The 22295-nt window shown below is 46.2% G+C and overlaps 1 protein-coding gene across 1 annotated transcript in view; it reads right to left on the bottom strand.

Moving 5' to 3' along the window:
* TMEM216 (transmembrane protein 216) overlaps positions 1-20204 on the bottom strand; it is a 44434-nt gene extending 24230 nt beyond the window's left edge. Inside the window, exons 1-2 of the mRNA XM_085648521.1 lie at positions 20131-20204; positions 5936-5952 (exon numbers count right to left, since the gene is read on the bottom strand). Of these exons, the coding sequence (XP_085504647.1) occupies positions 5936-5952; positions 20131-20143 (30 nt within the window). The 5' untranslated portion in view covers positions 20144-20204. The remainder of the gene's footprint in view (positions 1-5935; positions 5953-20130) is intronic.
* Positions 20205-22295: the final 2091 nt, after the last annotated feature.

The following is a 22295-nucleotide window of genomic DNA, read 5'->3' as shown; positions in this document are numbered from 1 at the left end:
ACTCCCAAAGGATATGGAGAAAGGTGGCACTAAGCCCACACCCCCGCTTGCAGAGCCCATCTTCCGAGAATCCCATCGCGACCAAACGGGGGCCCGTCACATACACCCGGTGGAGAATTTTTAGCTGGACCAGACGGAGACGGGCTGGAATGGCAACTTCCTTGGGGGACGATAGTGCGGACTGCCAGTCTTCGTCGTCTAATTCCACCCCGTCCCCCGTCCACGCCTCCCGAAGGCGCACCAATAGGTCCGCCCGATTATTAATGAGTTTTTTATAAATTAAGGAGATAGTACTGTCGGGGACATGACCATCAAGTATGCGGTCCTCGAGGGGCGAAGAGGCAGGGATCTTGGTCCCCTCCCCAAAGACAGAGAGCAGGGCGTGCCGAACCTGGGCGTATCGGAAGAACTCCTTTTCCGTGAGTTCGTATTCGCTCTGGAGCGCCGCGAAGGTCTTAACCGCGCCCTTCATCCATAAGTCTCCCACTCTACTGATGCCAATCGTGTCCCAACGGTCAAACCCCTTCGTTGTCCAGAGGCTTCCCAGTCGGTCGGAGGCAAATAAAGGAGTAGCGCATGTTAGTCGCTCACTCCAGCCCATGGCTACATTGGCCGCCTTCCAAATCCGTACCGCGATCTTAGTGGGGCCCGTCAGGGTCCGTCCAGCCGAGCGGGAGTAAAGCGCCCTGTTATAGTTACCGCCGGGAAGCAGGAATTTATCCATCTCGTACGCCGGGTTCAAGCCAGGCGCATACGTGGCATGGTTAATGGCTGATAGCTGTGAGGCCCAATAATACCTGCGAATGTCGGGAAGCGCGATGCCCCCGTCGTACCAGGGGAGAGTGAGTTTGGCCAGGGCAATACGTGCCCGTCCGTCCCACACCAGTCTCCTCTGCAGGCTCTCCACTTCCCGAAAGTAGGCCACTGGAATGGTGTCGAAGGAGTTCTGAAGTGCATATAGGAACCTGGGAAGGGACATCATTTTAAACAATGCGGCCCGACCCAGTGGGGACAGGGGCAGCCTACACCACCGAGCCGTGTCTTCCCTCAAACGCCGAAGTGGAAGCAGGAGATTGTGCTCATAGCGAGCCACCGGGTCCAGCGAGATGTGTATCCCCAGGTATTTAAAGCCGGACAGCGATATTTGGATCGGAAGCCGAGGCGGCAGGAGAGGGGGGCCACCGGAGATAGGATAGACACAGGATTTAGACCAATTAATCGTAAGACCCGAATTTCTCCCGTAGGAAGTCAGAACATCGAAGAGAACGGTAAGCGACTGCCGCGGCGAGGTAAGATACAGGAGGATATCGTCAGCGTATAACGAGACCCGATCCTCAAAGCCCGGGGCCCACCGGATCCCCCTGATCGAGGGCTCCCAGCGGAGCCAAGCGGCGAGTGGCTCCAGGGCAAGAGCAAAGAGCAGAGGGGACAACGGGCATCCCTGCCTCGTACCCCTACCGAGAGCGAAGGGCCGAGAGACCAGCCCATTAACCACCACCTGAGCCATGGGTCCCGTGTAGAGAAGCTTCACCCAGCCAAGAAATCCCTCCCCAAAGCCGAATTTGGTCAAGACAGCCCAGAGGAATGGCCACTCGATGGTGTCAAAGGCCATCGTGGCATCTAAGGAAACCAGCACGGCCGGTTCGGAGAGGTACTCTGCCCTGGCAAGGGCGCCATAAAGACGCCGCAAGTTGAGGGCGGTGTTGCGATGTGGGATGAAGCCGCATTGATCAGGATGAATCAGATCGCAGATGACGCTCAACAAACGATTGGCAAGGACTTTAGCCAGGATTTTAGGCTCTGCATTTAGCAGTGAGATAGGCCTGTAAGAGGCACAGCGGTCCCGTGGCTTACCTTCCTTGGGGATCACGACTATCGTGGCCAGTCGCTGGTCGACCGGAAGGGAACCGGCCTCAAGGGACTCCTGAAACATACGACGGAGGAAGGGCGCTAGTTTATCAGGGCGCAACTTATATAATTCGATAGGTAGACCGTTGGGGCCCATGGCCTTGCCCGAGCGAAGGGACCGAATCGCAGTCGCGATTTCATCTACCGACAAGGGAGCGTCCAGCTGCTCACGGTCCTCGGCAGAAAGGCCAGGCAAAGCAATGTCCCTCAGTAGAAGGCGAGAATCATCCTCATCCCTATCAGTCACCGGGGAGTACACGGTCCGGAGGTGGTCGGCAAAACATTCCACTATCTCACCAGGCTCAGTCACACACACTCCATCCGAGACACGCAACTCCGGGACCACACGATTCACTCTCTCCTTCTTGTCCAGCCACGCAATCAGCTTTCCCGCCTTGTCCCCGGCATCATACAACCGACCCTGCTGCTCCCTATACATAGTTTTGGCAGCGTCAGTGACAAGAGATCTGTATTCAAACTGTTTCAGGTTGAGGGCATGGAGCCCGTCCGGAGTGACACCCACCTCCAAGGCCGACTCCAGCCCCGAAATGTCAGTCTCCAGCTTCACCACCGCCTCACTCCTAAGCTTCTTAGCCACCACTATCTGGGAGAGGGCGTGTCCGCGGATTACGGTTTTAAAGGCTTCCCACAGGGACATTGCAGACAACACCGACCCCTCGTTTTCAAGAAAGTATTGGTCCATAGCCTTAACCAGACTCTCGCGAGTCGTAGGGTCTCGCAGGTACCACGGGTTAATGGGAGCGATCCGCCCGGCAGACCGCGACTCGGTGTCAAAGAGAAGCCACAGCGGGGAATGATCGGAGATACCCCTCGCCAGGTGCCTGACCTCTCGAATTCGACCCGTCTGCGCCGCGGGCATAAGGAAATAATCTAACCTAGAAAGACTCCCATGTGCCCCAGAGTGAAAGGTGTATTGACATTGGGTCGGATGCATTAATCGCCAACTATTCACCAGGCCGAAGGTCTCCAACAGACCACCTAGCCACGCCTGGGCAGCGGGGAGGGCCCTGGGTGGGTGACGATCCAGGTCACCCGAAACCACCGAATTAAAATCCCCGCCCATAAGCAGAAGGCCATCCGGAAGTTCAAGCAGCATTCGACCCAAGTCCGCGAAGGTGGAGTTCTGGAGGCCCGGGGGGACGTAAATTGAGACCAGGGCAAGGGGATGCCCCTCCCACCTCCCAGTCAGACAAACATAACGCCCTCTGTCATCTGAGACTACCCTCGTGATCTCCAACGGAAGTGAGGATCGCAGGAGAATGCCCACCCCCCTGGAGCCAGTTGTGAAACCAGAGTGAGCCACGAGGCGGTATCCCCCCCTGTTCATTGCATGGCAGACATTACCAACCAGATGCGTCTCCTGGATGAACACCACATCAGGAGTCAGACGACGCAAATACTGCAGAACTACACCCCGTTTGATACGGTCCCCCAACCCATTGACGTTCCATGACATCAACTTCAACCCGTCCCCCCCCATCCCCTCCAATAGATCAAAGGTCCCCCCGCAAGCAGCACAAGTCCCAAAGGTGGAAGAAAATCAATACCTCGCCCTGCAAACAAAAACCACACTACAAAACAACCCCTCCTTCCCCCCCACCCCCCCCAACACCCAACTCCCCCCACCCTGCACCCCTGCGGGCCAAAAACCCCCCCAAATTGCAGTGTGCCTGTCGCCCAACTAACCCCAGTCTACAAAAAGACGCCGGAGGAGGAAAGGGACCCGTCCCCGCCCGCCCCCCATACTGGTCCTAGCAAAACACACTAAACCAAAGAAGTACAACCCAGCTGAGCAGTGCAAATTAGCAAAACCAAGGACCAATAATCACTCCAAAGGGGACCCGTCACCGTTGGCACCCGCAGAGGGCCCGGGACGGCCACCTCTGCCCGGCAGCGAGTCCAACCAGTCACTCACGGCCACAGGAGAGTCAAAGAAGGCAGTCCGATCCTCATGTTCCACTCGAAGTTTGGCAGGGTAGAGCATAGAATACTTTAGGCCCAGCTCACGAAGACGGCGTTTCACCCCCTGGAATCCCATCCGCTGTTTCTGGACAAGTTGAGTAAAGTCCGGATAAAAGTTAATGGATGAGTTCTCATGTCGAACCGGGCCATGAGCCCGTGAGGCCTGCAGAATCGCATCCCGGTCTCTGTAGTAAAACAGTTTGGCCACGATAGGCCGCGGGGGGGCCCCCGGCCGTGGCCGCCCGCCCGGAACTCGATGAGCCCGTTCAACAGCAAAAAATTTACTCAAGCCCGCAGGGGTCAGCTGTTGGAGGATGAGTTCCTCGACCAGGAGGTCAACCGGGCGGTCGTCGGAGGACTCCGGTACGCCGACGACACGGATGTTGTTGCGTCGGGCCCGTCCCTCGAAGTCCTCCAGCCGCCGGGCCATCTGATCATTGACCACCTTGATGTCGCCAAGCGCGGCCTGCAGGTCCGACACATCCGCACCCAGGGTGGAGGTCCGCGCATCGAGAGTTTGAACCCTCTCGTTTGTTTTGGAGAGGTCCGCCCGTATTAAGGTGACATCAATCGCCACCGTATCGATCTTGCGGGCCAGGGCCTCGTATTGCGTGGCGATAGTCTCCCTGATGCCATCAATGGCGCCCATGATGTCCTGTAGGGAAAGTTCCGAAGAGACGGATGTGCCACCACCGGCGGCGTCTGAGGGGGGACCGGCCGGTCCAGGAGAGCCTCTGCCCTGAGTGTAGCGGTCCATGTTGTTGGTCTGGACCGATCCTCCACGGAGGGAGGCCTTAGTTTTACGCCCCTCAGGGCCCCCCTTGCCCCCCATGCGGCCACGGACTCCGAGGGGGACCGCCGATCAAAAGTAGCCGGGATACCGGCCCTGGAAACCAGCGCCGCACCCGAAGCCACAATATGGCGGTGCGGGGGGACCCAAGGCGATAGGCACTCTAGTGGCAGGTGGAGACAAAGCCTTGTGCAGAGGTCCAGGAAACCCCCCGCCACCTCAATCGCTCCACCGGCCAGCCCCCTGAGGTCTGAAAGTGAAACCGAAAGTGGCCGAGCGGCCCCTGGAACCGCGCCGCAGCCGCTGTTGTTCAACTGCGACACGGCCCCACGGCCCACCTTCGCCCCGGGCACCTCCGTCGGGTGGGTCCCAAAAGTTCAAACAACGATAACTCAGGATTCCCGGGTCCAATTAAATTTCTGAAAAGAGATACGTGCTCAGCCGGTCGTCATCTCCCAGATTCCAGAAACCAAATCAGGATATTGTCAGGATAAATTCCGAGGAGCAGCGAGGGTCCGGGGAGCCCTGTGCTCACGCGACCATCTTAGATGCGCGCTAGGCTCCTCCTCTACGTTTGATTCTTTATTGTTTGCCATATACATGGAACATTGTTAATAACTGATGGTTGCAATATATGAAGTATATCTACTCATAATACTGAGGAATACACACTCTTCCATAAAGAAACGGATACAACAGAAGACGTAGTTAGTTCAACCCTTACCATGGCACATTTTCCCTCCCTTCACTAAAATATAATCACTGTGGTGTTGTTCGAGTGGAAAAGGTTTTGTCGGGCAAACAAAGAGTATTCTCTAAGCATTACTAAGATCCTAACAAGAGTTGTTTCTCTGTGGCCTTTCACATGCTCTACTTTCACCGCCTCCCTCTTTCCACCCTTCTCTCTAATTCAGCCTTCTTCAGCTAGCCTCTTATTCTCCCTCTTCCTTATCTATTCCTCGGTGCCTTCCTCCAACGCACCTCCCTACCACCTTTCTCTCAAGCTGCAGTGGTAGCTTAGCTAACAGTCCCTGTACAGCGCCTGCAGTAGGACCATGACCGTTACCTCAAAAGTAGAATCTGACCCTGTTTATAAGACTCTGCATATGCCCCCCTCCTCAATGCATTCACTGTCATTAAATGTGGTGGCCATTTCCTTCATAGGGGCTGCGCTTGTCAGCGTCCATCCTGCTCTCACAAATGAGCTGTGGTGCTTATCCTACTGCTCACATAGCAGCACGGGTTAAAGGATACAACTCTTCCGCGTCTCCCTAGAAAAAACACAAAGAAAATCAAATGTTAGAGCTGTTCTCCTTCTTAAAGTATCAACCTGCGTGTACTTGTTGCCTCCTTGTCCGGGGCTGTCGAGCACTGCCATCCTTGCAATGTTTTCGATGTCCAGGTATGCAATAGAGCTGTTTTACCCTCCTCTCTCTTTCTATCAGGTGTGCTATGTGGGATCTTTTGCTCTTTCCCGGTCCTTTTTTTGGGCGGGTGGGAGGGGGGGGGGAGGGGGACAGGCAGGGCAGGAGGAGCCGATTTACTCCATGTGCCAACATCAACTCTTAGCTTAAGGGTTTGCTGTCCGTCGACGTTTCCTACTCTTGGTTCACACAGTTGATCCTGCATCCTAAGGAAACGTCAAGTTTCTCCTTCTATTATGAACTTGCCCCAGCACTGTTGCATTTCAACAGTTCTCCCTGCCTAGTTTTCCAAGTGTGGACTCTTAATCTCTCATTCTCCAGGTCTCCCTCCAGAACATCTTCCTGATCCAGAGCACAGTCAATGCTCCTCAGTCCCCCAGTACTATCCGTCCTCTCCCCCTATGTAGGTCGCACTCAGTGCTGACCCTCTTTATGAAAAAGCAAAGACTGTGCTCTGGGTCCTGTCCAACTTAATACATCATGTGGATTGTCTTATGCAGCAAAGCTGATGAAACACTCCATCAGGGGGCAACTATCTATCCATCTAGATCTGAATTAGTTGTGGAGTGTTTTTTCAAATGGCGTGCCCATCTGACATCAAGGGGGCACTGACAAAAACCAAAAGCCTACGACCAGTGCCATACATGTGCACTGGTTTTGCCCTCCTTATCAGCGGCTTTTTGACAGAGCAGAGCAAATTCTACCTTGTGTTTGACTTGCAAAGCCTTCTACTGGCAGGTCTCCTTGCTGCCTTTTTGAGAAGTCATTTAAAACTGTGGCTCTTGCCCCTTTCTCCCACACTGATGTTCTGCTACAGTGTACCAGTGCTGCCATCATGCTGTGGTTCTCTGGTGGCTTCCTTCATGCCTCTGGGGTTTTGGGTGAGTCCCCCTCCTGCTAATATTTGCACGAGCTAGGCATTCAGCTGCTGTATTCCCCAGCAAGGCCGAGCTGCTGCTTTCTTTCCCAACGCTGCCCATTCTCAAGAGGGTCTGCATGCATAACATAACATGAGTATTTGTAAAGCTCGCGTTCACCCAGAAGGGTATCTTGGCGCTGAACAACAAATGTTTATTGTGCTATTGCAACTCGGGGTTCACATGTCCTGTTGCTGTGCCTGACCAATGCTGCCCCTCATGCTGCTCAAGGGCCGCCTCTAACGTGATTGGGTTACAACTGCTGGGCAAATCAATCTCTCCATGCCTAAAAAGGAGTATGTCTGTGTGTAATGCAACTGGTGCTCATGTAAAGCGCTCTGATACCTTCAGGTCGAGTTCGGCTAAAAAAAACTGCGGTCTATCCTGTTCCTGTATTTCCCAGTGCAATTTATCCTGCTGGTGTCTTTCCCAGTTCTATCCACAGTGCTTTCTTCAGCTCGTGTTGACAGGTGCTTTTAGCTCCTGATCAGAGGTGCTGTTCCTCAAGCCGCTGTGTTCTCCAGCAGGGTCCCTCCTGCTGCTGTGTGCACTCACTAGCTCCTACCAGTATTCATTTGGCTCCTAGTGCTGGGCTCCTCAGTTCCACCCGATCTGTTCTGTGTCCCAGTTCTGTCCCTTTTGTGTCTGTGTCCCCAGTGCGCTTTTCCATCTCTATTAATGTTTTACCTCCCAAACCCAAATCCTTGCTTCCTATTCTTTCAAGTGCCAGCCCTCTTGCTATCTCTCCACGGGTACTGCCGCTCCAGCTCCTTTGCCCTCAAATGCAGCCACTCTGGACTGACTGAATCTAAAACAGTTATGCGGCAGGCTACATTCTAAAGGGGGTGGGGTCTGTGCACTGGAGTCTGCTTCTCTGCTTGTTCAAACAAGATTCTGGTTCATGTAATACAGAGCTTGCAATAATACCGTTGCCACATGGCCTGTGCAAGGATGCAGTGGCTGTACCCTGATCTTATCAAATCTATCAGCAGCATTCAACTCCACTGATCCCTAAATTCTTACTCATCAGCATGCAGACATCGGAGGAGGAGTTTTGAAGGGGATCACTTCATTTCTATCAGAGCAATAAGAGGGAGCAGAGGCAGCCAGGGTCGGATTGGGTGAAAAAATTGGCCCGGGCACCCAAACAAAAAGTTCCGCACATTTGCGGATCGCAACCTTTCAAGAAACATTGTGTGGTTAGCCTTAGGGGCTTATTGTGAGGTGAACATTATGGCAAATTATGTTTTTAAAATTTTAAAAGCCAGTAGCATCATCCAAGACGGGTAACACGGTTATTCCATTACAGATCACCTACGGCTTCTGACACATATCTTCAGGTTAATAAATTCGTCACCCCAGGTCCTTGAACGCATTGCTCTCTCTCTTACATCCCCAAACCTTTGCTCACCCTCAGATCTCTGGATCCCCTCAGAACCTAAAACTCATGGTCATCCTTAGGGATTCTCAGTCACCTCTATTCAACATGGGCCCAGAGGTTCACACTCATCCTCAAGTCTGTAGGCTTCTGCTCACCTCAAGGACCCACTGCTCAGGCTCAGATCTCGGAGGCTCCAGCTCAATCTCAGGAGTCTTTGGATTCCAGCTCATCTTCTGGTCACCTGATTCCCTGTTTGCCCTTAGGCTTAATAGCTTTTTCTCACTCATACCTAAAAGCTTCAGGATACCCTCAGTTCACTGAAAACCCTGCTCACCAGGAGATTTTGCAAAGCATATATTTCGGTGCAGTTCCCTTGCTGCTTCAGAAGTAGCTACTATGAAAGAAAAGGTTGGAGACCCCTATAGCAATCTATCATTCAACCCTTCTCGCCACTCAATATTTCCTCTCCCTTCCCCCATTTGTCTCTGTGCTTCTCTCCCTCATTTCCTTTTATCTCTCCTTTCTTTTTTCTCTCCCCTTTCATCCCAGGATGGAGGATGAATGTTTTTCTTTCTTTTTTTACAGCAATACTGCCAAAAAAGTGGTTTATATTAAAAAAAGAAACTTCCAGAACTTTGTTGAGTCCTTTTTTGCCTGGCACTTCCTTTGTTACCCCTGGCCCCCTCTGAGGCCAGGGGTAACAAAGGAACTGCCAGGAGTATCAGGGAGCAAGTTAGAGGTCACAGCTGCAAAATCCAATGTGTTTGGTTTGTGTGGACTTCAATTGGTTTGGTGCTGTACATGGACAGGCCTCACTCGCCCACTTCCTATGTCAAGTCAGATTTTATCAGTATGAGCTATTTTTAGGCCCTACTGGTCTGGTCTGGCAACTGACAAACAGGTGACCTGTTCATGGAGTTAAATGAGCAATAAAGATGCCTTTAAATCTTGTTGTCATGTATCACATTTGCTCTGAGCTCAAAGACAGAGGTCAAATGTCAGCTTGGTGTTTGTTTTTCTTTCTCCAATTTCAAAGTTAGAGGATTTTGTAAAGTGATCTCTCTGACAATGTAAATAGCTTGTAACTGAACTGTACACATATTTCAATAATTAGGAATTCCTTTTTTTGTAATTCTGTGTGATGAAAACAAAAGATTTTAATATAATGGAAAGATGTCAGGACACTTTACTTACTGATGTGCAAATGAAATATTTTTGCTGAAACCCAATTTCCACACAATATTGTCTATTTAGTTTTATCAGTAAAACTGAATGTTATTAGGAACATTTGTGGCCATTTCAATAGAAAATGTGCTGTCTGTAAATTACAGTGTGCTTCCATACCATGCTTTAATAATATATTTAATAAAATTGAGTTGTTAAACATAAACTGAGAAACATTCTTGCCCCAACTCTGATGCCAATGCTATTAGTAACTAACAGGTAAGTCAGGGGTCATGTGCTCTCAAACTGTGGGCTAAATTCTTATTATACATGAAGCAAAAGGTTTAGTCTAGTAAATCAAATAAATTAGCTTTTTTACACAGTAGAAATACTGAACTCACTGATTTGAAGGTGCTCCCATATGTGATGATGAAGAAAAAGGCGGCTGTGAAATGGAATAAGTGTCTAGTATCACACAATTTGAGACCAGTTTATGGGTCAAGTATGTTACATTTAGGTTTCGTAGAATATTCAAGTCTCTAGAATTTCAGATCTGGTAAAACTTTTATCATTTTCCGATGCCTGATGGAGGCTTGATATTAGGAGGTGTACTGAACTATAATGGTATGTGAAGTATGTTCCAGTATGTGTTGTACAGTATTGTAAGGTATGGTGTAGGATGATGGCTTTGCTTACCTGGTGTTTTGGAGCGAACCGGGTGTCACAGAGTGTCCTGGTGCAATACATTGTGTATGATGATATATTCTGGCACACTAGGATTCATGATGCTAGAATTTGTATGCGAAAACATGGCATTCAATAGTGCCTGAAATCTTATAGTATTCAGCATATTTCAGTGTGCAGTACGATGTTGTATAGTGAGGTGTCGTTGGATCCGACCTAAACAGTACAGTGTTAAGTGGTGTATTGTGGCGTTATGTGGTATAGTGCAATGTGATTAGAAGCTTTGCAGTGTGGCAATGTGTGCATGCCTTTAATGTTTGTTGTGCTGTAAGTAGTGATATGATGTGGAATATAGTGTGGTTTACTATGTTATGTGCTGCATTGTTTGGTGCACTAATACGTGGTATGGGTGTGGCCTTGTGTTAATTGTACAGCAGTGGACTTCAGATTTCTTTCATACAGCATCCCTCTCATTTAAAAGACACAGCAGCGCCCCCCCCCCACCCACTCAGAATTGCAAACCTATTTTATTTCAAAATTATTCTATTACATTGGGCTATCTAAACATATTTAACAATCCAAACATTGTATTTTTAAAAGGGATAGCTGAACATAAATGCAATCAAATACATGATTGTCAACATGCTATGGGCCGCCTTGTCTTCCTAAAGTGTGAGAGTATCCACAGTGTGATTCTTAACCAGAAATGAGGGGAGGGATTTTGGGGGGCTATTTAGAGCCCCCCCCCCCGCCCCTACACCTTCTCGCAACAAGACACTTTTTTTTTTACTAAAAGGAAAGCAACATTTTTAGTATGAAGCTCCTCTTGGCCAGTGCCTGCCACTATCCCCGAGATCTATTCAGGCCCCCCAGAAGAGACACACCCAGTTTGAAGACCTCTAGTATATGGTTTGTTTAGTGGAATCTTTAGCATGTAGAGCTGTATTGTGGAGTGAGGTACTATACTGGTAGAGCAGCTGAACTGCTTGTGTGAGCGTTATAGAAGTGGTGTGATTTTGAACTGCAATATTCCAAAAGGTCATTTGATGCTGTGGCAGAGTAGAATGTATAAGTGTGGTACTGAGTTGGAAAGGATACCTGTGTTGCTTGGTGAGGCAAGTGATGTGGGTTTAAGGTACTGAGAAGGTTCTGTCTCTCAAACAAGAAACTCTACAAAGAACTGGGTTGAACACTTTAGTGGTTTACAACGGACACATTTTTCAGTCAATGGGGAGCATGAACATGAGTAGAAAGGTTTGTAAAGAATGAACAGAGCCTTACATGTAACTCTTTTATTGAGTGGGATTCAGCACATTGATCTTAATGCAGGAGTTTGGTGTCCTTTGTTAAAGCACACTATCATTCTTACCAAATCATTCTGTATCAACTGCAATCTGTGTATATATTTCTTCCTGCTTTCCTCTGCATCCCATTTCTGCTAGCATGAGGGCTCAGCGCCGCAGTGTGTGTGCTCTGACCCCAAAATTGGTCAAAATTGCTTTTATCCACTTAATCTATTTAACTTCCTGAAAAGCCATGGTAAATGGCATAGAAAACACTCAAACGGCGTGGAACTTAAATGTCATATGCGGGCTGCATTGTAGATTTACACCACGCGTATGTGTGACAAAAATATATGCCGACCAATAGCATCATTGAGCTCCGGCTGGCCTGCAGTTTAAAGCACTGTAGTGACACATGGAAAGAACAATGGCCATTTTTAGGAAAACTTAGTTTTATATATTAATAGATCACCCCTAAAATGTACCTTCCAAAGCCACAGATCTGGGCGCTTTAAAAAGTGACACACTATTCACAGGGCCACTGGAATTATGCAATTGTGCAGCTGCTGTGATTTTTCGTATTATTATGATTTGCCACATTTACCACATAATCCATCATCTGCGGCATAATCTGCAGATCTTAACAAATTAAAATTTTGTTTCGAGCTCAAACACTTCAAAAGTTACTAAAATGCAGTGACACGTGGTGCTGCGCACTAAAAGGCCCTTTGGAAAGTTAAACTGGTCATCTTTTTGTTGCTTATTGATATACTTGGGGATTAATATTGCATTAATGAGTTGCAACCAATGCCCAGACAGTGTTACCAAGTTCAAAAATGATGAACTAATAAAGTAATACTATTACAAAATGTGTCACATAATGCCACATCATTTGCCTTTCTTTGCCACATAATTTACCGAACCCTGCAGCATAATGTGGCCCTCTCCTGCCGCATAATTCCAGTCACCCTGACTATACATCAGTAATAGTGTGCACTCACATTGACTAAATAGCCAAGGGCTCCTTTCACTGCATAGGCTAAGCTAGATTCCCCATAAACGTGCCTTGGTGAAATTAAAACCCTTAATTTCTGTTATGCCTATGAAAGTGTAATCAGAAATATTTTCCCCTCGGAAAAATGTAATTTAATGAGGACATCGAATTTTAAAGTAATTTTATAAGATTGCATGTTGCGCTGCTTGCGCTCAAACTGGCTAGGAACAGTTTTACCATTCATATGCCCTCAAGAAACCCAACACGCATTCCTGACTGGAGTTAATGACCCTGCTCACCTGAGGACATTAGCATGGCTTCTAAGCCGAGGAAGGAAGTTGTGTTGTAAATAAATGGCCACTCAACAGGAATTAACCTTCTGGGAGTGTTACAGAAACAGTTGGCAGAATCTACCTCTTTTGATTAGGAGATGCTTAATGAAGCTGGCAGGATCTTCTCCCATTCATTCCCAGCACCTTCCATGACTCTCCGCCTCTAGCCCCAATGGAGAGAACACCCTGTTCTTGGACTCGAGCAAGGCAGACGACCTCATTGGTGGTTTAGGCAGAGCCAGATACCCTTCTGACAGAAGGAGTTACCCATTTTAGATGTAGGGCTTCTGTTTTCTTTTTACAGTAAATCAAAGAAAAGTACAGCAAAAGGAGGTGGACATATGGCAAGAAAGTAAACAGGACTGAGTAGGAAAATGTCTCCAATCGCTAGATAGTGCACAGATACCACCCCCTCAGAACATTCCTTGAACTGCAACAACAACACCCAAAGGAGAAAGCTCTGCTGAAAGAAAGAAGATTCAAGGACTCTTGGGGGCACCCATGGATTGGAACTGCTCTCCTTGGGTCATATGGCTGAACTTCTATGTGCCTGCTCCAGGGACACAAAAAGCAAGAGGACTCGGACCCTAATAAGCCCCACTTGACCATTGAGGAATGGACCCTGCAAGACCCCTGGCTGGAGAGCTGGTGCCTAAAAGCCTATCCTGATGACCTAAGAGCTTTGCCAGCAATTAAAGAAAAGTAGGACTTAGTCATTTTATACACCTCTGGAGAACTGGGGCAAGGAAACCAGGTTTGTCCCACTCTGACCTTTTTGCTGCACTGAAAACAGGTACAGTAGGACCTTGCAGTAAAAACAGGTTGTCGTGTATCGGTATGCACAGCTATAACCTCTAGCCTTACCCTGCTAAAGAATTATGAGAACTTAAAAAAGTGCCTAAGTCCAACTGTGAAACTCTAGGCTAGAACAATATGGCAGTATCTATCCAGTACATAGTACATAGGCAGCTACAAAATCCAGATTTGGCCCATTCAGAGCTTTTGGTGTCAAAATCAACAGCTTCAGCACAAGTTCAATGATGACAAATCTGACTTTGAGGACCCTAGTCTGCTTCAGCCTTCAACCTTGCCCCGCTGGAACACTTTAACCTCCAGGAAAAAGGCCAAGTCCATAGGTTAAAATTTTTAACCAGGAGGTCCATTTGATGCATCAGGCCTCTGCTCTAGCACAGTCAGGCAGAAATCATGCCTAGTTCCCAGTCAAACACAAATGAATATTTTTCAGTAGTGCTTTCCCTTTCTAGGCGTCTTTACTTGTAATGCCTAGATCCCAGTCAAACACAAATGAATATTTTTCAGTAGTGCTTTCCCTTTCTAGGCGTCTTTACTTGTAATGTACATTCATATTGCTGGTTCCCACTATCCGATTTATTGGCATTGATGTCTTTTGGTTAATAAAATTTTCTCTCTTCTTTAAATTAGTTTGGGAATTAATTTGATTGTGTTGTATCCTTAACTTCTGGTTTGGTTTTTGACCTACTGTTTGGATTTAACACCATTTTCTCTGGATATTTTGTTAATTCCTGTGCCATTGCTGTGAGGGGTTAAGCAAAGTGTCAATGAAAATTGGTTTGAGACCAAACAAAGGTGTATTTTTTATGTTGGTAATGGTACCACCATTCCTAAATTTTAACCAACTTTCTGACAGGGCACAAGACGTTTTAATGTTTATTTTGTCCAACTGACAGACGTTATACTACAGGTAGCAGGAACTGAGTTACGGCACTCTGGTGCTCACAGCCAATCAAGGTGGCAGAAACATATCTCATTCATGCGAGAAATGTGTTAAGGGCAGAAGTCCATTCCAGCATTTTCAGCTATGACTGACTAAGACAATCCTGAACCTCCCTGCAGGTAAGACACTCCTTACTAAAATGAACCTAACCTAGGAGAGGACTTGGGGGTCAATACTAGTCTGCTGTGGGAGCACAAAGGCGGAAGAAGCAGCCTCCCCAGAATAAGGGCGATAGCTCACGTGAGAGCACTGAGATGTTGTACATGGTAAAGCACAATGCAGCTATCTTCTGAACACACTCAGAATTGCCTGGTGAGTGGTGGGGGCTAGGAGAAGGCATCTGACCCCTGTGACCGTGTCTGTGTTTTTTCCTCCTCATATCTGCCCCTCAGTAGTGCCAGACGGCCCATACAAAACACCGGGCACACTGTTTTTTTTGCAGGACGCATGCTGGCCTGTCACCAGAGAAAGCCAGAACTTCAGGCGTTACACACTATGCCATATTGTAAGAAAGTGGATTATGAAGTGGGCTGGGAAGCCGCCCGGGCCCCTGGAATTATATGGAAAGCTTTGCAGCTAGAATATTGCATATTTATGGATTTGCAGCATTTGCCATGTAATCCATCCTTTGCTGCATAATCTGCGGCTTTTAGCTCAAATGGGTTTCTAGCTCAAACAGATCCAATGTTACAAAAAACTCAGCAATGCATGTTGCACCACAGTGGAAGGTAATTGGCTGGCCACTTTTCTGTTGCTTAATGCTGTATGTGTGTGTTAAACTGGTACTAATGAGATGAAAAATTTCCCAGACAATGTTAACATGTGTAAAAATTACGACACAATGAACTAATAATATCAAAAAATGTACTGCATTACACTGCATATTTTGCCTTTTCTTGCCACATAATTTAGTCAGTCTTGCCGCATAATTTGGTCCACCGAGGCCACATAATTCCTGTGAGCTGGCAGTTGCCCACTCTAAGGAGTAATACTTCTAATACTAACACTAACTTGCCAGGGTGAACTGTAAACTCACTAACATAACTAGAGCTCAACCCCCTGGCAGTTATAACACAGAGCAGATCAATATATAAGGCATTTAAGCAATACTGACAACACACTGAACAATACTAATTCCAAACCGAATTAGAAAAATAGAGTACATTTTAATGAACAAAATAACCCTAAAACTTCAATAATATAATTAGGGACAAAAAGCATTAAACACCAATAACAGTCTATGGAAAGGGTAGACTGATACCTAGATGCGATTTTAGGCTGGCGTGACTGAGCACGGGTTGGAAACACCTAGTAAATTCATTTCAGGCAAAGTTCTTACCATCTGGCTTAGTCTTCGTAAGGAGCTCAAAATCCTCCAGTGAGGCAAGCCTGAAGCTGTATCCAAGGATGGAGCATCAAAACTATATCTTTGTCGATATAACACTTTTTCATGTCTTTCCTTATACTAAACTATGAATAGGCAGGCCTAACCTCTGTCTCATTCAAGTTAGTGGAGTTACTGGGTTCACCCCAACTGGGCTTCCTGAACTGAGAGTGATCAAATGGCCCATACGCGCTCAGAGAGCAGTTTTCACACCTCACTAAGGTCCAGCATTTGCTGGCCAGCTGCTGGCAAGCTAATGCAAATTACCCTGCAGGTGCTTCAGGAAAAATGGAAATTTCTAAAAGTTACTTTTCCTAAATATTTATTAAAATCCAGCTTAACCAATGAATTAGACTTTTATTAAATATGAAAAATATTTTTTAAAATACTATTTTAGCCAGGTCCTATTAAAAATGACATCTTTAAGTTTATAATCTGTGCTTTGCATTTTCCATGATCCAGCTACAATCCTGCCAGTGAAAAAAACCTTTTGGAGACTGGTCACTGAAGGAACATGCCAACTTTAATTTTGCACATGTTCCACTTTTAAATAACAGACACTTTACCTTGTGGGCAAAAAGACGGACTTAGGAGTGAATATTACTATTTAAAGGCAGGGTATCCAGTCTGTCAAAGGGTTATTTTAATAGGTTTGACAGCAGCGTTTTAGGCTGCTGCAGTTAGGATACACATGGCAGGGCTGAAGCCATGTTTTACAGGCCTACTGTGTGGCATTAAGTGCTGCAGTCCACAAGTGGCATTTAACTTACAGACCCTGGATGCATTTACTATACCATATATTAGAGACTTATAGACAAGTCAAATATGTCAATCAGGGATAAGCCAATTAAATCATGTTTAAAGGAGAGCACAGGCACTTTACTACTGTTTTGGAGGGGTGACAGTTCACAGAGTTCTAGGCAGAAGTGGATGAGCTACTGAATGCTCGAGCCAGAAGCCTGGCTCTGGCTCAGCTCAATGTCCTCTCGAAGTCTCGAGCCCAAAACAAGCCGAGCTTTTACAGGAGACACTGTGGCATACGGTCTACAGTTGCTGACAAGGCAACATGGATAACTAGGTTCGAAATCCAGCCTATGCTAAGCATCCTGCAGATGCCAGCAAATTTCCCTGTACTGAACAACACAAATGTTTAATGTAGTCAGTGTCTCTTATGATGTGCATTCATTTTCTTGGTCATGGTTCGCGTTACGTAAATTTGCTAAAAATAAAAGGTGGATTCTGACAGTCACTGTGCTCCGAACTCATCCTCCAAAAATTAAGGACATAGCATTAACCTTTTATGTCAGAAAGAGATATCCATCAAGTGGCTCAATTGGACAATAAGCCAGACCACTTGAACTAATGGATGTAGCAGAGTATGCTTTCTTTAGCTGTAGGATCCCCTATATACTTACTGACACGATCTAAAGGAATGTAGTTTAAATGTACAGTACCTGAGTAAGCTATGTGGAATGCATATGGTTGTTGCCACAACAACAGTACTTGAACGGAGAGTAAATGGCTGCATACTGTACAACTGAAATTCCAATAAACACCGTTTTTTTTTGTTTTTTTAAATGGCTCAATTGCGCAGCGTTAAACTGGAAAATCTGTGATCAAACACAGCTTCCCTGATTGAACAAATTTTGTGATCGTAGGCAAACACTATTTCACTGGGCCTCCCTTTTGTTCATTATCACACATGAGAGAACCTTCAAATATGATTATTCAGGATGTATGTTATACAAAACCTCCCTTGTGTGAGATTTATTAGCCTATAATATTGCTCCATCTATAATACAAATCTAGGCCACATATAGGGTACATGTGACAACTAACTTGCCTCTTAGTTCACTAAAAGCATTGCCACCATGACAGGGGCAAGCTCGGCTCTCCCTGTCAATTTGTTGGCTCAACCACCTCCAGTTCTAAGTCCAGAGACAATAGGGTCCAGAAAAAGGTAAACAATCTGGAGTGACAATGAAGAAAAGGCGTATTTCTACATATATAACTCAAAAATAGCAGCTGTTGCTATCTGCATTACTTCATTTTCAAGATTACTGAGTTACATTAAGTTGGACTGGGATGGTGGGTGATCATGTTGGGAGGACTGATGCTCTATCTATATCAATTCCTTTGTAAGAATGAATATGTGAAGGAAGCACAGACTGAAAACTGAAAATCTGCACCCATAAGTATCTGAGGACTGTTGCACAGCCAACTCCTGTGGCTGGTGAATATGTATGTAAGGGTGGTTTTGTCATACTTGTGGTGTCCTTCCCCACACATTTCTCCAGACAATCAAGCAAATACAGCAGATGATGCAGCTCGGCCAAAATGCCAGAGAAAAAAAAAGCTCTGCCTTTTTGAATATGGAGCCATAAAGCTAATATTGGAGTGCTAAGTTATGTTAGCTGAAGCAACAACGGGTTTCATTTATGCAGAGGGCATATCGCTATTAAAGAGGGGTGCAATTTCAGCTTTCACTGAGTTCAAGGGTCTGTATGTGGAGTGACTGAGCCAAGCAACAAAGGGGCAGCTGCAAATCTCTCTAACCTCCTTTCAGAATAATCCAGTTCCTCCTCCTCTACATTGACTATCCCTCCATATTTATTCTGCTACCCTATTCATTAGACCACACACTCACAATAACCACGCTCTAATCTTTTGCCCCTACTATTCCTGTTCTCCATGTACGTCCTACGCTGCAGCAGTCTGTCCCGTTTTGCTGTGTGTTTGTCTCAGAATGTCACAGGTACTATACTTGTGTAGTAGATTTTTGTTGAGAGCAATGAAAGCGTGCATGATACTGCACGTGCTGCAGCACTGCACTGCTGCTTCCATCATTATACCTGTTCTATACACAAGAAACACCTGCACCATGGCTGCCTGAGCTATACACGTTCTTTGCGTTCTTTGTATGAGAAGCTTGCAAGATGATGTTAATAAGACTTCACAATATACGCCCATTCACACCTTGGCAAGTGTCTAAAAGCGGAGATTTGATGCCCACTCAATCATCCCCTCCCCTCCAACAATAATGGTCTTGTGGGTTAAATTCATGCAAAGATCTACCCACCAAATGAATCACAACGTGGAACGGTAGTTGAATGGCGTAATCAAACAAAAGGCCCTTAATTCCATTGTTTGATACTGTACTATTCATAATTCAACAGTAACGCCATTCATTGGTGCAGACGGCGCAAGGTGCAAAGAAGTGCGCAATCCGTGACAGTGTTTACAATAACACGCCTAAACAACAAGGTGTCACATGATAATGCATCAATAAGTTCAATATCCACATACAATCATTACCCAACAACTAGAGTTGGGGCGATTTTTATAGTGTGGTCTACACACCCCAAGAAATGCCACTGGTTCCGGATTTCTGACCAGATATTTAATCGAATATTTCTAACTAGTACTTTGGTAAAATTATAAAGGTAGAATTTAGAAGTGGATGTTATAGAATAACAATTTGAATGAGCACTCGATGACTCCCCCAATTAAAATATACTCCTCTGATGCCTCCGTAAGCAAAGTGTTTCGTAAAGCACAACGTGACCTGCTGATAATGTAACGTTGATCAATTAATTCCCCAATTATCAACATATTTTATGGGGGACGTGGAAGAACCACTCAAAATAACACAATTGGCTGAGCATTCGGACGCACTAGCTATGCATGCACCAGAGCCATATGAATTTTATGAGATGAGCAACGGGGCAAATATTCCTCCTGGAAAGCCCTGGAAGTTCTTGACCACTAGTATTGAAATGCCGGTCCGACTCCGACTTGAACATTTACTTGACATGGCTTAGACTCAAAAGATATTTCCGAGGGTCACAGCAGGAAATTACCAATTACCTATTCTTCCTACCATGCGCAATCTCCCTGGCCTGCACTTGACCCCTCAAACTCTACAGCTCACCCTACATCCACTTGCGATGCCCCTCTCTCCATGCCCCTTTCTCAGAGCACTTTATTCCAGGTCTCCTAAAAGATCTAGCTGTCCCCTCGTCATGACCAGAATGCCTCTCATCACCTCCCCTTCTTCTTTGCACGCTCTTTCTGCCCCCCTCTTATCTCGCCTCTTGTTTTTTGGTGCCCAGTCTCTGTGTGACACTCACCTCTAGGCGCCATTTCCAGTGTCCATGGGAACCAGTACAGCGTCGGAGCGGAGAACCGTATTGATCTGTCAACAGTAAACATAGAAAGAGGACAGACAAATAGCCGAAAGAAAACCCTGCCTGTGGATATAGAAAGAGGACGGAATAAACCACTGTGACAGCGAGGGGGCGGGCTGCGGAGGTGCAGAATAGTCGTTAGAACTGAGAAATAGTAACTTTGCTGGGCGCGGGAGCCGTGAATAGTCAGACCAAAACAGAATAATTCATGGATACGATCATCAACAGATCCGATCACTCCACTGCAGGCTCCCACAAACGGCTAATAAAAAACTAGCACGCTGAAGTTATCAGGTCAGGGCTTCGTATTTACCCTGTTCCATGCGTGAATGGTTAATTCAGGCCAGATTTTTGTCGTTGCCTGCATGGATCTGTAGTCTTGGTGTTTGTCGTAGTATAAAACTAGAACTACAAGTCCCAGAATTAATACAAACATTCCAGGTGGAATAAACTGGTTGGGAACCCTATGTTCTATGAGGCACGGTGCCCTACACAAGTAGAAAAATACTGTCAGATATGTGCAGTAGATCTTGTTACCACATATACTGGAATTATGAGTTTTGTATTAAATAAAGTATCCACAGGATAAATGTCGGCAGTGCAAACCTGTTGGCATTAATAGGGGGGTATGGGAGTAGGGGGGATGGGAGAATATGGACAGCAAATACAGGAACATGTGTATTTGGGGGGTGAAAAGCACCAAAATCCACGTTAAACCATGAACATTCATGCTACGTGATAATTTTTGCCCTGATGAATACTGAATAAACTCAATGTGGGTTTTTATTCTGTGCAGTAATGACACATTTACTAGCTAATGAGAAGGAAAGTTTCAATTCTATTAAGGACTAGGAAGCGAGGATTATGTATTTATTTCTTCACTTTATTTTCACAGCAGTATTAAAAGAACTTAAACAAACAGTAAAACATTACAGACTACACATCCCATCAACCATAGGGGAGCAGTCTCCATGGTAACCATAGTCCAATCAAAGTTCAGTTCATTGCATAGAATCATGTGACGACCCTTCCGCTTCCTCATCTTCACTGGAAGATGTTAAGCTGGGATCGCCGGCCTATTCAAACTTTTGATAATTACCTACAATATGGAGAGAGTCCCGTCACCGTATTCTTCAGAATATCAATAGGTCAACATTAGTCAATGAATCGACTCGGAGTACAAACTGCATAAATGCCAGGCGCGCAACGCCCATAGGGGTAAAAGGGCTTTAGCCCCCCCCCCCCGTCATGTGTCTCAGCTGGGGCTGCTGCAGCTGAAGCTGCTGTGGGCTGGTCTGGGCAGTGTCTGAAGTCTCATTTCCGGCACGCCCGAGTTGTTCACAGATCTTTAAAGACCATTTGCATATTTACATACCTTTGTAAACTGGTTACCGAGGTTTCGTTTTTTTTCTTTTGTTCCAGTACCGTCTGGACCCCCACTCTGCCTATCCCTTACATTTGTATTTTATATTAACTGCTGTAGTGTGAGAATTCATTTCATGAAAAGGAATATAAAGTAGGGTTGCCAAAAGAAAAATGGCAGCCATGTGTTGTTTAAAGAGCCTGTAAAGACCTCATCTTGACACTAAATAGGGTTATAAATAAAAAAAGTATGTATTCATTTGTAATGTGACTTTTCTGTCTTTGTTCCCTTTAATTATCAGTCATGGATCATTCAGGCAGCCCTAGAACACAATTAAAAGAGCTTTCTATTTATATTTGCTGTTTGAAGTATGCACAGATAAGTGCTGAAAATCCGGCTTTAGGTGACTGTTTATTTTTGTACCGTCTGGGACATCAAAATAATGAGCTGGCAACCCTAATCATAAGACTGGACATTTGTTGTAGGATCAGCACACTATTTATTTCCTCGATCCCTGATTAATGCCATAATAGCAATAGTTTAACTTATATCTGAAACCTTGCACTCTGCATTCAAACAACTATCTCCTCATTCTCACCCTTCACTTTCACGCTCACCCTGCACTCACAGCGATCACAATGCACTCACACTGATCACCATGCACTCGCACCATTCACCCTCTCACCATGCACTCACAGTGATCACTCTGCACTCACAATGCACTTGTGCTGTTCACCCTGTACCT

The sequence above is a fragment of the Triturus cristatus genome, chromosome 3_2, assembly GCF_964204655.1.
Source record: "Triturus cristatus chromosome 3_2, aTriCri1.1, whole genome shotgun sequence".
NCBI classification, from domain to species: domain Eukaryota; kingdom Metazoa; phylum Chordata; class Amphibia; order Caudata; family Salamandridae; genus Triturus; species Triturus cristatus.
The sequence above is the reverse complement of the archived record's forward strand: the minus strand, read 5'-3'. Positions and strand labels throughout refer to the sequence as shown.